This window comes from Panthera onca, chromosome X (genome assembly GCF_046562875.1).
Source record: "Panthera onca isolate mPanOnc1 chromosome X, mPanOnc1 haplotype 2, whole genome shotgun sequence".
Lineage (NCBI taxonomy): Eukaryota > Metazoa > Chordata > Mammalia > Carnivora > Felidae > Panthera > Panthera onca.
The window spans coordinates 2,840,244-2,855,793 of NC_138357.1; the positions used below are offsets into that span (position 1 = coordinate 2,840,244).

The following is a 15,550-nucleotide window of genomic DNA, read 5'->3' on the forward strand; positions in this document are numbered from 1 at the left end:
TTGACACAGATAACATTAAAAAGACAAGAGTGATGTACTCTCTCCCTGGAGGTCAGGCTGTTTTGCTCCTTTTAGCCCTAGGACATCCAGCCAGAAAGCTCTTATTGATTTCTGTGCCCTGTCTTGACACTGAGTGCATGGGGACACTGACCCTGAGGCTTTGCAAGGAGATGACCTAGCAGAGGTTCCACAGTAACAGTGGCAGGCAAGCCTGGCAGCCACCAGCCCCAGACAGAGATGAGTAATTGATTACCTGCTTGAGCCAGGAGAGGATCTTCCTAGAGCAGGTGGGTCCTGGCTCTTCTCAGAAGGCCTGTCCTCATCCACCACCTCAACCCTTTAGGCGAGACGAGAAACAGATGCACCACCTGTCCCCAGGGTACCTGTGGCCTGCTCAGCTGCCCTACAGCTTGCTGTTCCTAAAGGACATGATTTCCTTCCGTGCTGTCTATGGCCATGAAGTGGCCCAGCCTGGAGGCTCAGCAACTCCAGTTTGGGATAAAGGACAGCATATCAGGTTGAATAGTATCCCTTCAAAATCCATGTCTGCCTGGAACTTGTGAGTGTGACCTTATTTGGAAATAAGGTCTTCGCAGATATAGTCAACATAAGATCAGGTCACACTGGAACAGGGTGAGCTCTAAATCCAATGACCAGTGTCCTTATAAGAAGAGGGAAATTTGGACACAGACACACAGACAAAAGGTCATAGGACGATAGAGGCAGAGACTGGAGTGATGTGTCTACAAGCCAAGGATTGTCAAGGGTTGCCTGCTGCCACCAGAAGCTGGGAGAGAAGCCAGAGATAGTTTCTCTTTCACAGCCTCCAAAAGGAACCAATCCCGCTGACACCTGGATCTTGGACTTAAAGCCTCCAGAACAGGAGACAGTACATTTCTCGGGTCTTTGCCACCCAGTTTGTGGTACTTTCTTATATCAGCCCTGGCAACCTAATTCAGCCAGTAAAAGCACATCATTATCTGTCACTTCCTTTATGCTGCCATTACCCTTTCCTGACTGTATTCCAGTCTTCAGCTCACTATGCAACCTTGTCATGGATGCTTTCCTTGTTTACCTCATGGAATATCCCTAAAATTCAACTTTCTGGAAGTCTCTTCCCTATACTCCCCAAATATTCTCTCCCAGAAGATATTCTGTCTCAACTGATGGGGACATGCCTCTCTCACTCAACTGGAGTGTCCTAATGTCCTGATAATTTCGTATTGAATTCTGTTCACCCTTTAGGGCCCATCTCCAATGTTATGGTCACTTCCAAGGGCCTGGCCAGGCAGAGGCTCCCAATGATAAGCCTCTGGACCCCAGCCCAATAATCTCTCCTGCTGAGGCATTGTCCAGCCTGTCCCTGGTAGAGTGGGAGGGAGGGCAGGGGAACAACTCCTTTTTAGCCTGGTAGCTACTTTTGCTTCAAACCCCAGAAGCTCTTGGAAACACTAAGGCTCTATTGGGGATCAGGGGCATAGCCCTGTTAGCAAATGGAAGTTTCCAGCCACAAGCTATGTTCTGTCAGCCAGATCCTGCCTACACAGAACTGCCTGCTGACGCCACAAGTGCCACCATACCCACCTACTTGCTCATCTGGCCTCCAGACAAAAGCCACTAGGCACTCACAACTTCCCTTGCTCAGGGACAGAGGCCCCTTCCCACTCTGCACCTGCTTTCCATGGTGATCATACTCCACCTCTGCTGGCAGGATGCTTTCTCTCCAGCCAGCAAGAGGTTTGGAAAGATTCCCTTGCTGACATTTACCTCTTTGCAATGAATGGAGCCTGCATCTCCTGGGCAGGGCTGCTGCAAAGGAAGCAGAAAGGCAATGTGTTGGACAGAACCCATGGACAAGTGACATCATGACCACTTTGCTTTATAGGGTCCTGGGCCTCTCTCTCACTCCCAGTACCTCATTAGCCCTGATGGCAGGAGCCAGACCTCTCAGTTTTCCAGAAAGAGCATCTGAGAATCCTGGAAGGTCTAGCCAGGAGGAAAGGAGGGGAGCCAGTTGGTAGCTGAGCTGGCCCAGAAGCCAGGCCCTGCTGTGTCTCCTGTCATGTAACTCACCTGGTGCTCTTCTTGGCTGCTGACAGAACGTAGGAGTGCTCCCGGGAGGCTGTCTTCCTCACCACACTGCTTGCAGCCTCTGACCTGCGGTGGCACAGAGAGAAGGTATCTAATGGCATAAGGCAGGACTCACTCTGCCAGCATAGCCCAGCGGCTACCCAGGATGGCTCAGGGCCATCCCAGGGAGGCAAGTGCACAAAGTCAAATTAGCGCCTGCTCCCAGAACTATTCAAAAGAAACAGAGACCATGCAGCCCACATTTATCAAGCATAGATTGTGGGCCTGGCCCTGTGCTGCATGCTGCAAATCCATACTGGCTCATTGAGTCCTTACAACTTAGGAAAGTAGGTGCTAGTATCACCCACAATTTACAGATGAAGAAACTGAGGCATGGGAAACTTTAGTGACTTGTGTGAGACCACACACTTAGCTGATGGCAAAGTGGGCAGTCAATGCTCAGCAGCCTGGCTCCTGAACTTCTGGCTCTTCCCCTATACCTCCCAAGCCCGGGGACCACTGTCACTGCAGACTCTGGCCTTAGGATTGTCCATCTGCCAGACCTTCAGCACAGGAGCTTTGCTATTTTCTAAGGCGCAGAGGGCCCAACAGACACTGGCAGTGGGGGCAGGCTCAGCCCGGGGCAGGGGGGGGGGCGGTTATTTCCTCAGAGCCTAGCTGCTGCCCAAGTACCTGAGCCTCATTTTGGGGTGAGGGGCACTGGCACTTCCAGAGCGTAACTCTGCCACCCAGCCATGCAGGCCCTGCCCAGCATAAAGCATACACAGCATCCACACAGCACACACGGCATACACACAGAGGGCTCCTCCTAGGAGGATGGCTGATTTTGGTTCAATTTGCCCAGGACGCTTTTTAGCAAATTGATATAAAGTCCTGAAGCACCTCCCTCTGTACACTCTGTCCACCCAGGGGAGGCTTTCCCCAGCCCTCATTACCTAGGTTCTGCTCCATGAAAGTTTCATAAAGGGTCCCCTGAGCTGGCCCAACACTGAGTGGGTGGTTCTGGGATTCAATGAATGACACCTGTTGCTGGAAGCCACTCCTCCAGCAAACAAGCCAGCACTGATATTGTACATGTTGTGCATTTTGTCACTGCAACTGGCACCATTCCTATATTACTGGTCCACAGAAACTTGGGCCCCTGCCCTGACTGTGGGATGCTCAGCGGGCACCATTACCTCCGTTTCTGCTCATCAGATGAGAAGGGAACCTCCTCCTCTTCAGCATCCCCTGATGCTGAGCTGCGTCTGACATTGTAGGGTGCCCTGGGGGAGGGGAGATGGTGTGAGGATGCTGTTGGTTGTGGCCCCTCCTCCCCTATCTCTGCCCCTGTTCCCTGTCACAGGCTGCCACCCTCAGCAGTTTGGCTTCCTGACTTACAACAATAATAGCACATGTTGGCATTGCTGCCTCTGAGTCTTTGCTCATGTCACTTCTTCCTCCTCAAGAGCCAGCCCTCTCCTCTCTCCTTATTCCAACCCTAACTGTCCTCCAAGACCCAGTTCAAGCCTCTCCCCTTCTCCAGAAAGATTTCCTACCTGGTACATGTCACTGGATGGTTGTGACAAGGGATATAAAGCAATATAAAGATGTGGGGCCCTTGGGAACTGCAGATTCAACCCACACTTCTGTCCAGAAACCCCCTCCTTGGCCATATAGTGGGGGGCTTATTTGATAGGGGCCAGAAGGGGAGCCCCAAAGATTTATATCCAAGAAGCGGTTCAGATTTCAGCACAAAATGCCAATTACTTGGCTGCCAGGGCTATCATCATGCTCAGGATCATCAGGCCCCAGAGCGGCCAGGCCTACACCCCAGAGGGGGGCAGAGGCATGTCCAGGAAACAGAGTCAGCCAACAGCAGCCCCAGAGATATGACCCATGACCCTTCCTCCAGACTCACCGGCCCCTTCTATAAGCTTCTTAGAGCCCCTGCTTTGCCACAGATCAGAAGAGCAATGTGCTCCAGGTCATAGTGGCAACTGGTAGGAATGTCAGGCCTGCTGTTTGGGCTTGTCCTTGAAGGAGGGAACTGAACTGGGTCTGCCATTGCATACTTACAGCTTCTTGTAATCCTCAGTGGTCATCTTATAGCCGGAGGAGGAGGGCCGGGGAAGCCCACTGGGAGCTGCTCTCAGCAGACCAGCAGCACTGGAGAGGAAAGGAGTTTCCATGTGCCCACTCCCAAGCCCCCTCTTGCTTCTAAATTTGTCTACATGCCCCAGCAGGAATGTGGCTGGTGGCCTTTCTTCTTTTCTTTCAGCCCTGCCACACACCCATACCATCTGTGCCACCCTGAGCAGGGCAGCCCTCCTGCCATAGGTTGACCCAGGCCCCTTGACCCTGCCTTTATGATGGAGCCCAGGTTCAACCTGACACCAAGGCGCTTTGATGACATGCCACTTCAGCCTTCTGGGAAGAAGGTAAAGTAAAGCACACAGCTGCTGGGAAACAGGACTGCCCAATCTGGGTCATACATCCACCTAGGGCTTTGTGTCCCAGCACTACTCTCCAGGGCCCTGCCCTACACAGGAGAGCTACCATCCACCACCCCTCCCCACTCGTGACAGATAGAGTAATCTCTCTGCCATAAGCCTGACCTAGGCCCTCATGCCTGGTGCTTGGCCTAGGCCCTCACCCCAAGGACACACACCTTTTTGGATCTCCATTGGCCTTGGGGAACTGCCGCTGTGGCTGACACGAGCTGTCTATGGGCTTGGTGAACACTCCCCTATAAGAAAGCCCAGAAGAAGTAGCCCTGTGAGCTCCCCTGTGAGAATCCAGGGAGCAGTGGTGTGCAGGCATGTGGAGGCAGGCAGGGTCCTATGGTTACCTACCGGATGATATAGCCAGTGGGAGCCCTTGTGCTTGGAGGCCTGCCGAGGGAAAAGAAGGTATGAGGTGAAGCAAAGACGCCCTATTTCCCTTGCACCCAATGCCAGCAAAGTGGATTGGCTGGTGGGTGCCCCAGTGTGGTCAGAATGAGGGGAACAAGAGTGGCTGGCCATTTCTCAAGAGAGCCAGCTACCCCTTCACCCAAAGCCAGGCTTCCTATTCTGCTCTCTCATGCTCCCCAGGAAAAGTACCGGGACCAGCCCAGGATGGCCCTGGATCACAGTAAGTGCCCAGGAAGATGTGTTCCATGGCTAAACATTTGCCGCAGAGGGGTCTCCTCCAAACTCAAGTTTTTCTCTCACCTTCCAGGCCCCAGCACTCCCCTGAACAAGAAGTCTTCTGGGATTGATGACAGCGCTCCCACTCTCTACTCTCACAACTGGAGGCTGCATGGTCAGAGGCCTGGGGTTGAGGCATGGCAGGGAGAGCCCAGGGTCCCGGACCTAACCACACAGACTCCTTTGGGAAGGCTCATGAGGGACCAAGGGGTAGAACCAAAGGCAGCTTCCCCACCTTTCATGCTCCTTTGGGGCCTCTCTCCTCCAGCTCCTGAGATGCCCACATCACAGACTTGATGAAAGTTTGGGACTGGAGGGCATGGCTGGAAAACAGACTGCACATGCTGGGTGTCTCCTGCTTGGGAGCAACTGAGCGGGTTCAGAGGGCCAGTAGTGGTAGGCAGCAAAGAGCTGTGAGTTTGGGGTGCAGGGGAAGGAGACAAGGATTCAGCAGATGGCCTTTCTTTCTAGGAAGACAGTAGCTTAAGGGCTGGAGAACAGGGGAAGTGGGTCTAAGGGAACCCCACACAAGCAGGTGGGAAGGGCAGCACAGAGCCACAGTGTTCTCCATCATGGCAGACCCTGTCCTTAATAGAGACAGCAGCCTGCAGGTGGCAAATTTGCAAGCACACTTGGGGTGGGGCCTGAGAAAGAAAGGCCACTTCCCCCCATCTAGCCACACAAACATTTTTGGCTTGGGGAGGCTAGGCCATGATCACTGGCTGTCCCTTGGATCCACTTCTTTCCCCAAGAGAAAAGGAGAGCCAAAGTTTATGTACACTTCCAGGTATCCCTGCTCTAGGCCCTGAGTCACAGTGCCCTGGGATGTGCTTTCTAAACATAGCCCCAAACAGAAGCCCAGGGTGAGAACCGTACCACCCAAAGTAAACTAGCCCCCTGGTGAGTAGACTGTCTTTAAACCGTCCTCAGGTCTTCACCAACTTTGCCAACTGCAATAATCACAATCCATAATTCTCTCTTTTATGTTCACCTCTCTGTTTGGTTCATGCCTGTGTTCCCTGCTAAGATGTTAGTTCCCCAAGGAGAGAGCACAGGACCTGGCTGGTAGTGGATGCCGAGTCAGGGAGGGGTGGTGATGGGCAAGTCCATAGTTGTTAGAGGCAGCCCCAGAGACTTAGCAGCGAACTTGGATCCCTCCCTTCAAGCTGCTGCCACTGCCTCTATCACCACCTGAGAAAGATCCTGGCAGTGCCTTCACTACCAACTGCCAGTGAACTGTAGCAAGACTAAATAGCCTGAGGTTTGCATTCCCACCACTCACTGACTTGGCAGTGCTTTGGAGTACCCCTAGACACCGATAGGCAAAAGTCTTCAAAATGCAGAGGGGATGGGCTGTTCCCTTTGGCCACATGTCAAAATATGTCATCCTGAATTCGGGAGACCATTGGAACAAATGTGTCCATCTCCTTGACACCCTGATTCCTTCCTAAAATTCACCTGTACACCCCAGAGAGCTATGCAAAGGCTGTAAAATCAAATTGTGGGCAGTTCTTTGGTTCCGCAGTGCACTCAGCAATCAGGGCTACCTACAAGAGAGTCATGTGTGACTCTCAACAGTGTGTAAATCACCTCAGATATGTTGTCTCACCCTTTACAGAGACTTCTCAATGTCCACTAGGCAGCTGGAACCATGGAGGCCCATTAGGCAGCCAGCCTCAAGGTCACACAGCAAGGCCAGGGATCTGAACACAGTGACACCTGCACTCCCTTTCCCAAGAGGAAGCAGAGCAGAAAAGCCTGTCTCTCCTGTGGATTTGAAATGATTCACTGCAGACCCTAACATCTATTTTGAGTTTGGGCTCCTCCTTATCCCCTGAAGACTGCGGCATGAGGCCCACCCACTGGCCATCAGGCATCACCTCTTACCTGGTCTTCGGGACTTCCCCAGCTGATGAAAAGGATGTAGCTCGACTCCGACCAGAAGGCAGCTCTCTGGAGAAAAAGGGATCCTGAAAGAGTGGCTCTCTGCCATCAGTCCCCTTGCAGCCTCCATCCTAGAGGCTGTCTGCTGAGCCCCAAAGCAGGTGAGGTGGGGTGCAGTGCATGCACCACAAGAACTTGGCTCACCATTGTCGTCTCACCTTTTCCTTCCCTGGCCTTTCTCCACATTCCACAGGCAAGTATGTACATGCCCACTCGGCATCAAGGGCTTTCCCACCCTGTAACTTTGGTTGAGACTTGCCCTCAACTGGATTGCTTTCCTGTGCTCTGCCCTCCCCAGCTTGCCTGTGGCCACATGCCCCCACTGAAGTCTGAGTGGTGGAAGTCCCTCAGCATCCCCAGGCATCGACCCCAGGCCTTTGTGGATTACAACCCTACCCCACCTCATTGTTGCTGGCCTCCTAGCCTCCTGGACTTACAGGGTGTGGCCCTCTGATTCATCCTGCTTGGTGATCCAGCTCTTGTCCCCCTTCAGCGTGGTCCGAACCTTCATCTGCTTGAGGACATTATTGCGTTCCTCCTCACCTGGTAGTAGTGGTTTCCCTGGAGGGGCAAGGCCAGGCAGCCTCAGAAGGGGAACCCAGCCCCAGGACACTGACGCCTCCCTGCCAGTCCTCCCAATATGCTGCTCTCTGCTGCCGTGCTTGTGGCCCTTGCAGGGCAGGCCACACACCAAGACTGGGAGAAGAGGGAGTGCAGTCCTCACCTTTGGTGCTGCCTCCAAGAGCTGAGATACTCATGGCGCTTGCTCTGCAGATCCCTTCTCAGTTGATTCAACAGGGCTCCTGAGGACAAAAGCAAGCACATGGCTTGTCACTTCATGCATTTATAATGGCTTGCAGGTCATCATATGGTCCCTGACTGCCCTTTGGGTATCAGGAAGCAAGAGTTGTTGGAGTTTGGGTGGTGGGCAGAGGCCAGGGAGTGAGCACACACTGGACCTGTCATTGTCTGATAGTAAAACCACCTGTCTGCCCAGAGCTGCTCAAATGGGGCGTGGACTGCTATGGAGCTGTCTATTCAACAGATAGCTTATAAGGGCAAACCACAACCCCCCCCCCCCGCCCAGAGAGTTCTGATGGCCAGATTCCAGGCCCAGATGAGTGTAGGGGAGAGAGGGGAAGCAGTGGAACCTCCACAGGGTAGGCTTCCTGAGGGCTGGCACTAGTGGGCTCAGAAAGAGGGACTAAAGGAAGGGTGGGGGCTGGGAGACCAGTTCCTTTGGGGTTGGATTATCTTTCTCACTCTTTAGTAGCTGTCTGACAGACCTTTGGCAGGTCAGCTAATGTGTCCAGTCTGCCTCACTGTCCTCATTTGTAACATGGGATTTTAAAAACTCTACCCTTCAGGACTGCCATGAAGGCAGAATGCACCAATGTTCTTGAAAATGCCTGGCACCACCTGGGCACAGCAAAGATCACAGGGCAGTTGGACAGGAGCCAAGGAGCAATTGAGTCTCAACCTGTCTTCACTGGGACAGGGGACTGTCAGCTGTCCTCAATCAAAACCACCAAGCCTGAGAGTGTGCAGCCCTGTGATGCTCACGGGTTTGCTTCATCTCCAGTGGGGAAAGCCCAGGGCCCCCCTGCCAACTTCTAGTAGTGCTCAGGGACCAAGTGAGGGTTGGGATCTGGTAAGGAATTGCTGTTGTGCTCTGCTTTCTCTTCCTCTCTCTATTCTTGCCCTGCTCTCCTTCCTTGTCTTTTCTCTGCCCTTTAGCTATGTGTTTCCCTCCTGTAGCCAGTGAAAGGTGGACCACAGTGACCTCCGGAGCCTCACAGCACTGTGAAGATGTTTGTCTCAGAAGGGGCTGGGGTGAGGAAGCCAACTGTCCAGGCTGGGAACGGCCCAGTGCTAAAGGCAGATGGAAGGCCCATATCGTGGGTCTAATCCCAGCTCTGGCCTGCCACAACTAGCCCTGTGGGCCTCAATAGAAGGACTAGAGGTTCCGGCAAGTGGACATGATGGGAAGGAGGGGCCCTGGCCCTGCTGGCATAGTCCTGAGGCAGAGCAGCCTCTCCCTTAGGAGCCTGTTACCTGCTGGCCCCCACTGCTGCCAGCTGGCAAGGCCTGGACATGTTTCTTTAGAGGTCAAGGGCACACTAAAATGGCTAAGGCAAGGGCCAAGATCAAACCAAATTTGCCATGTCAGCAAGAGCTGGCTTTCCCATAAATTGCACTGAATGAGCAGCCCAGGAGGCCCAAGCCTGATGCGTGCCAGGAATGGCACCTCATCACAGCAAATGGCAGCCCCACTGTTCAGCCCCTCCACCAAGGCTGCCACATCAGAGTTATATTGAGCAGAACTCATTCATAAGCAATCTTTAGACCACATACATCCAACTGTCCCATCCCAGCAGCCCATGGAGTAGCCCCACTGGGCAGGACACACAGACACACTTGCTACCTAGGATCTTGGCCCCTCAGTCTCCTGGTGCTGCTGACTGTGAGACCTTGGGCCAGTACCTTACCTCTGGGCCTCAGCTCAGGGCCTCCTACTGCTGAGTGTTTAAGTTCCTTCAGGAATTCATCAGTTTCCTCTTGACAAACCTGTTGACCACATTGCCTAGAAGTTTCCTGCCAAATCAGAACCAAATAAGCCACCTCCAAAATCAGGATACACTCACACACATGCAGAATGACAGAGGCAGAGGGACCACTGGGAACTCCCTGGCCAAAGGGGCAGGGATACATGTAAGAACCCACAGCAAGGGAGGGTGGAGTTGCCTTAGGTCCCATCCACACAACTAAGACCCCAGTCAGAAGACTCAAGGCTTATGCCCTACCTCACCAGGCAAAGAGCAGGGCTGATGCTACATCTCAGAAGTCAAATGTCCCCTTTTGATGGGACAGTAAATCTGAAAAAGTCAAGAAGTAGAGTCTTCCCATGGGCTTGAAGAAGGCAGCTCTTTGGAGCAAGGAGCCTTTAAAGTGATGCGCCCCAGCCAGACAGATGGACACATGAGGTCTGAATCAATGTCCCAGCCGCAGAGTTGGCTTTTCCGTCCACTTCACTGGTCCCTCCTCTCCCTGCACCTGCTTTCATCTGTGCCTCATTCCCGCAGCTTGGACCACATCAGCCCTCACTTTTCACTCAGCTTCTGCTGGCTGTCCATTGTCTCTAAGCCTGGGGGCAAACTCTCCAGTGTCCGGACCCAGTTACTTTTCTCACAAATGATCCTCAATGTTGACACTGTGCTCCAAGAAGACCATGTACCTCAACATCCTTAGAAGGTGGCCCTACCACAGTAATTCTCATGCCTTTGTTTATGCTGGTTCCTCCCACCTGGGATGCCATTCAACTCCTCCTGCTGAGCTAAGCCCTGCCTCTACCTCAGGGGTCCACTTGTCTTGCCTGCTCCTGCTCCTACTGAGGACTCTCCCCTTGTCTGACCTTCATGCCTTGGTACTGTTGATCAAAGTCTTCCCAGACAAGACCTGCTCCCTCTACCAGCCTCAGCAAGAACAAAACCGAGGCATCCCCTCACATACCCAATACATATCCTGCACTGATTATCTGCACTGAAGGCTGGCAGGAGCCATGCTTTTGACTAACCATACATTGCCACCTCTCCTTGGACCCAAGTCTCTTCTCAGACCCACAATCCCCTTCATCCTCAATCAATGGACACCTGGGAAAACCCTCACTAGAGACAGGAACAGCTCTGAAGAATGGGATGCAGACCACTCAGGAGTATGTTTCCCAGGCAGCACTCACATACTGTTGGTGGGCAGACCAATGGACTCATCTTTTCAGAAGACAAATCTCTATATGTTTTGAAAGCCTTGAGAGGGTAAGACCATTGGTCCAGAAGCTCCCCTCACAGAAATCTCTCCTATGGAGACAAATGAGTAAGCAGAACAAAGTATACAAGAGGGGTGGTGTCCCAGTGTTGAGTATAATGGTGAAAATTAGGCAATCATGTAAATTCCCAACAGTGATATTTAAACATAGTATGATACATGATTCAAGCAAATACTATGCACTTATTACAAATGATATGGATATATGATGTAATTTAACAAGTTTCATGTGTATGGTTTCCATATATCATTAAGTGAAAGAAAGCTTTTAAACAAAAAGATGTGTAGGATGATGCTATTTACTTAAAAATATATGTACATTACAATGAACAGGGAAAGAAACACCTGAATGGATATATACCAAAATATTATGTTCCTCTGTGTATTCTATTTTTCCTATCATGAATGTGCATTGCCTGTGTGATAAAGACTAAACAAGCAGTCATTTAACCAAATAAAATGGGAGCTGGGGCTGCTTGGATAGGTAATGATGGATCTCCAAAGTTGACGCAAGGTGAAAAGTGCCAAGGAAGGACTGGGAAGTGAGGAGAGCCGATGGATGCATGGGGAATTCTCTCCTTCCTCTGGGGTAGACATCCTGGGGAAGGTGCCCTGTGCCTCTAGGGTCCCTCTGGGCTGCTCTGAGCAGAGCCTTGCTGCCTGTGGGCACACACACAGCCTCCTCAAGGATCCTGGGTCTTCTCTGCACACAGCTTGGGTGGGAGGGAGAACAGGTATGCATTTTGGGGGGGTATCTCCCACCCTACTTCTAGTCTTACTCTTCCTTGGGGCACTTGGGTTTCTTGCACAGCCTCCTAGGCTTCCCTGGCACATCAGGAAGGGCCACCTGGATTGACAGCTGACATCTTTGCTCCTCATCCCTAAGTGGCTTCACATGGCTGTGACACTGTCCCACTGCCTGGACCTCAATCTCATCTGTAAAGTGGCGCCAAGCCACCAAACCCATGGACTTGCTCACTGGGTCTCCTCCTGACAGGATATTCCCAAGCCACAGCATGTGTCACTGACTAGAATTTGGTACCAGTTCTTTTCCATCCCATAGTTTAGGTGTCATGATGTTGGTGGGTGTCTTCATCTTCCAAATGGCCCGTGTGAGTGCATTTCTAGTTAGGATAGCCTCTCTGTGTACACTTTCAGTAGTACAGCTCCTGTTTCTGCCTTGATAGGAAGTCTTTTGGTACCTTAGGAATGGTCATATTGCCCTGCTTAGGGGCCTGGCCTAGACCACGAAGGAACAGGTGGCTTATCAGCCACTTTCCACCCTAGCTATCCTTCATAGGGCAACTCCTTGTGCCAAGTCCAAAGAAGGGTATATACCCAGACTACACCAGCCTGTCCCATGGCAGCTCAGGACCAAGTCTAAGTCCTCCTGAGCAAGCCAGGCCACCTCAGACACTAAATGGGTGCCCAGCCCACCCTCCTTGCCCTTCATACCCTTATTCCTCCTTCTTCCATTAGCCTGCAGATGCTTCTTGGGGTAGGCAGGGGGGAGCATCCTTAGCAAGGATGACTGGGGGGAGATGGGGACAGGCACTCCTGATGCAGATGGTCTCTGAATGCACCTTCCTCCCAACTGCTGAAGCCTCTCAAGTCTTTCCAGCAACCTCCCAGGGAAGGGGCCTCTGGCCCTGATTGGATAGAGAAAAGGAAAGAGCCAATGAGGGAATGCAAGGAGCCTGTTTTCCCCAGGCCACAGCAAGCCTGGTGTGGTCAGGGAGTGGAGTTGGAGCTGATGCAAGCAGGAGCTGATGCAGGCAGATTAGCAGGAGGGAGGGGGAGGGAGGGAGCCAGGGAGTTGGAAGACAGTGACGCAAATGCTTGGTTGATGCATGAGGAGACAGAGATGGAGAGAGAAGCAGCAGGAGAAGAGCCTCTGCCCCACAAGGACGTGCTCTGCCTCCAAGATGAGAAGATTAATTCAGAGAAAATTTTCTAGAATTGCCACCCAGGTTGACTCTCCATGTTGTGCACACTCTTTTTCTCAAGCAGGCTTCTGTTTCTTTGCCCTTGCAGCTACCTCTTTGCCAAATGGCCTAGAGCCTCAGCCCAAGAAGCATGTCCCAGAGGAGCCATCAAGTCCCACAGCCCCTTGGCTAATCCCATTCTCGGTCACACTGCACTAAAAATGTCTGCATTTCCCAATAACCTGGAAGGAAAAGGAAACCATAGGAGAGGAAGAAGGAGTAGGGGCAGAGTCCACCTCAGGCAGACACCACAGCAGGCTGGACCTAGACAGGCATCTGCCCTTGTGGCTGTCTCCGGCCCCTGAGTGTCACCCATCCTGGAGTCCTCAGTCTGGTGCTGCTGCAGCCCTCATGCTAGCCTGCCCCAGGACTGAAATGCCTTTCCTCACCTCCCCCATCACAGTTGGGACAAGCTGGCTTCTTACAGACAACTGGGTGAACACCAACAAGCAGGTGAAGTGGCTAGGCCTATGAACACAAACAGCCTGGACATCTATCCCATGGGCCCACCCCAGCCCCAGTGACCCTGGCCTGGGATCTTTGTACCAAGGGCTTGTGTGAAAAGAGACAAGTTGAGCTAGTGGGTAGCTGGGGAATGGGGGAATGCTGAATACCAGGCAGGGATCTCCAAGGCAAACTGGGAGGGAAGAGGAACAAAACACCTTTAGCTTTGCACATCAAGGAGCTGCAGCCAAAGGACACAGGTGTTGGGACTTGTCTGAATGTGTGTGTGCTGGGTGCCGGCCACAGTGAGCAATCATGAGTGGGCACACCACAGACAGAAGAGCAAGAGGTGGGACTTCTTACCCAGAGGTGAGTTTTGACAATCTGTACCCAGAAGGCTGAGAGGGAGCCTGGCTGTGTTTCCCTATGTGTACCAACTTTCTGTGGACCCCATCCCCGGCCAGCAGGGATCACATGCAGTTGTGTCTTTTGGAACCTGAGCCTGTAGCTCAACTCTGGGTTGACCCCTTAGGTGTGAGTCAGGAGTTGGCTGAGGAAGCCAGTGGGACAGGACAAGAAGACACAACCCCAAGAATGGCCCATGTGGCCAAGCCCAGTGACAAAATATGGATGTGGTAAGTGACATATTCATGAAGGCTACAAGGCCTTGGGCTTCCCGGTGCATGGGCCAGTTGCTGGGCCAACTTCAGGCCACGTTTGAGCAAAGGTTTGTCTGTGAGCATTTTTAAAAAAATGTTTATTTTTGAGAGAGAGACAGAGTATGAGTGGGGAGGGACAGAGAGAGAGAGGGAGACACAGAATCTGAAGCAGGCTCCAGGTTCTGAGCTGTCAGCACAGAGCCCGATGTGGGGCTCGAACTCATGAACCATGAAATCATGATCTAAGCTGAAGTCAGCCACTTAACTGACTGAGCCACCCAGGCGCCCCTGTCTGTGAGCATTTTCATGGGACTCCAAAGCAGGGAGCCCTAAGAGAGGCAGAGCCCCAGAATCACTTCAGCAAAAACATAAGTGCTCTTATCTGGGTCATGAGGGAAGAGGTGAAGTAATGAAAAGTCCCTTGTCTCTCAACAACTTGTTTCTAAGATGAGTAAATCCAGCCACTTCTGATCCTTCCACTGGGCACTGTCAGGCGGTCTCAGAGAAGACAGCTGGACTGACAGGAAGGACACTCCTTTTTTGCATGGGACCTTGGCTCCCCATCATTGGGTGAGGGTATCAATGACTAAACAGTGGAAAGACACAGCCTGCATGGATGACTCCAGCTGTCATACCTGTTCCTTCTTGCCTTACTATAACAGCCTAAGTTGGGCTCTACAACAACAAGGCTCTAGCTCTACTGGCCAGAATCCCTCCATACCTCCCTTCTGGCCCAACTGGTAATGGGGGATTCTGACCATGAGGATGAGGCTCCTGTTCATTCTCACTGTAAACACTCCCTTTGAACACAGAGCCATCAGTGGTCCCAGGATGGAGGGAAAGTCTCAAAGAAAAGACCCTGTGCCTTAGATCCACCTTCTGGAATGCACATCTAGGTCCTCTTTGGGTGTGTTCCAAGTAAGTGCCTTTGAGCTTCAAGATTAGAGTCCTCCCTTGTGCATAAATACCCGTGAGAGTCCCCTATTAAGCCCCTTCAGGGTAATGAACTATACTAGGATTGGGGTGGTCTGGGTTACCAGGGGAAGGGTAACACCAAGGTAGTCAAGCCTGCCTGCTAGAGGACTCTGCCTCCTACTTTTTCCCTCTAAGCACCAGAAACAGAAGCAAGAAGGGGGTAGGAGACCATGCTTGTTCAGATAGCTGTAGAGCCAAGCCAGCTGGGCTCATTATCTGTCATTTCATGGGAGAGGCACACTCATGCTGCTAGAGATGTGGAAGACTTGGCCAAGGCCAAGAAGCCACACATCTGTGATGTCTGTTCAAACTCGGGTACAAATGAAAGAGCACTAGACAAGGGGTCCAAGTCCTACTTCTGTCAAAACAAGTCACTGGACATGTCACTTACTCTCTCTGGGTGAAGATGAAGTCCCTAGTCATGGGAGGAAGGCATGCGTCTCAGTGCAGCCCGTCTGCT

The 15,550-nt window shown here is 52.2% G+C and overlaps 1 protein-coding gene across 21 annotated transcripts in view; it reads right to left on the reverse strand.

The window, feature by feature from the left end:
• Positions 1 to 15,550, reverse strand: part of ZNF185 (zinc finger protein 185 with LIM domain) — a 101,056-nt gene that overhangs the window by 48,763 nt on the left and 36,743 nt on the right. For 11 of the 21 annotated variants that reach the window (XM_081793693.1, XM_081793704.1, XM_081793692.1 and 8 more), the window contains exons 2-11: positions 7,930 to 8,008; positions 7,643 to 7,766; positions 7,149 to 7,214; positions 4,926 to 4,964; positions 4,742 to 4,819; positions 4,150 to 4,239; positions 3,270 to 3,356; positions 2,074 to 2,157; positions 1,768 to 1,809; positions 254 to 337 (exon numbers count right to left, since the gene is read on the reverse strand). In XM_081793693.1, the coding sequence (XP_081649819.1) occupies positions 254 to 337; positions 1,768 to 1,809; positions 2,074 to 2,157; positions 3,270 to 3,356; positions 4,150 to 4,239; positions 4,742 to 4,819; positions 4,926 to 4,964; positions 7,149 to 7,214; positions 7,643 to 7,766; positions 7,930 to 7,963 (728 nt within the window). In that variant the 5' untranslated portion in view covers positions 7,964 to 8,008. The remainder of the gene's footprint in view (positions 1 to 253; positions 338 to 1,767; positions 1,810 to 2,073; positions 2,158 to 3,269; positions 3,357 to 4,149; positions 4,240 to 4,741; positions 4,820 to 4,925; positions 4,965 to 7,148; positions 7,215 to 7,642; positions 7,767 to 7,929; positions 8,009 to 15,550) is intronic. The other 10 variants (XM_081793694.1, XM_081793703.1, XM_081793698.1 and 7 more) reach the window with 6 other exon arrangements.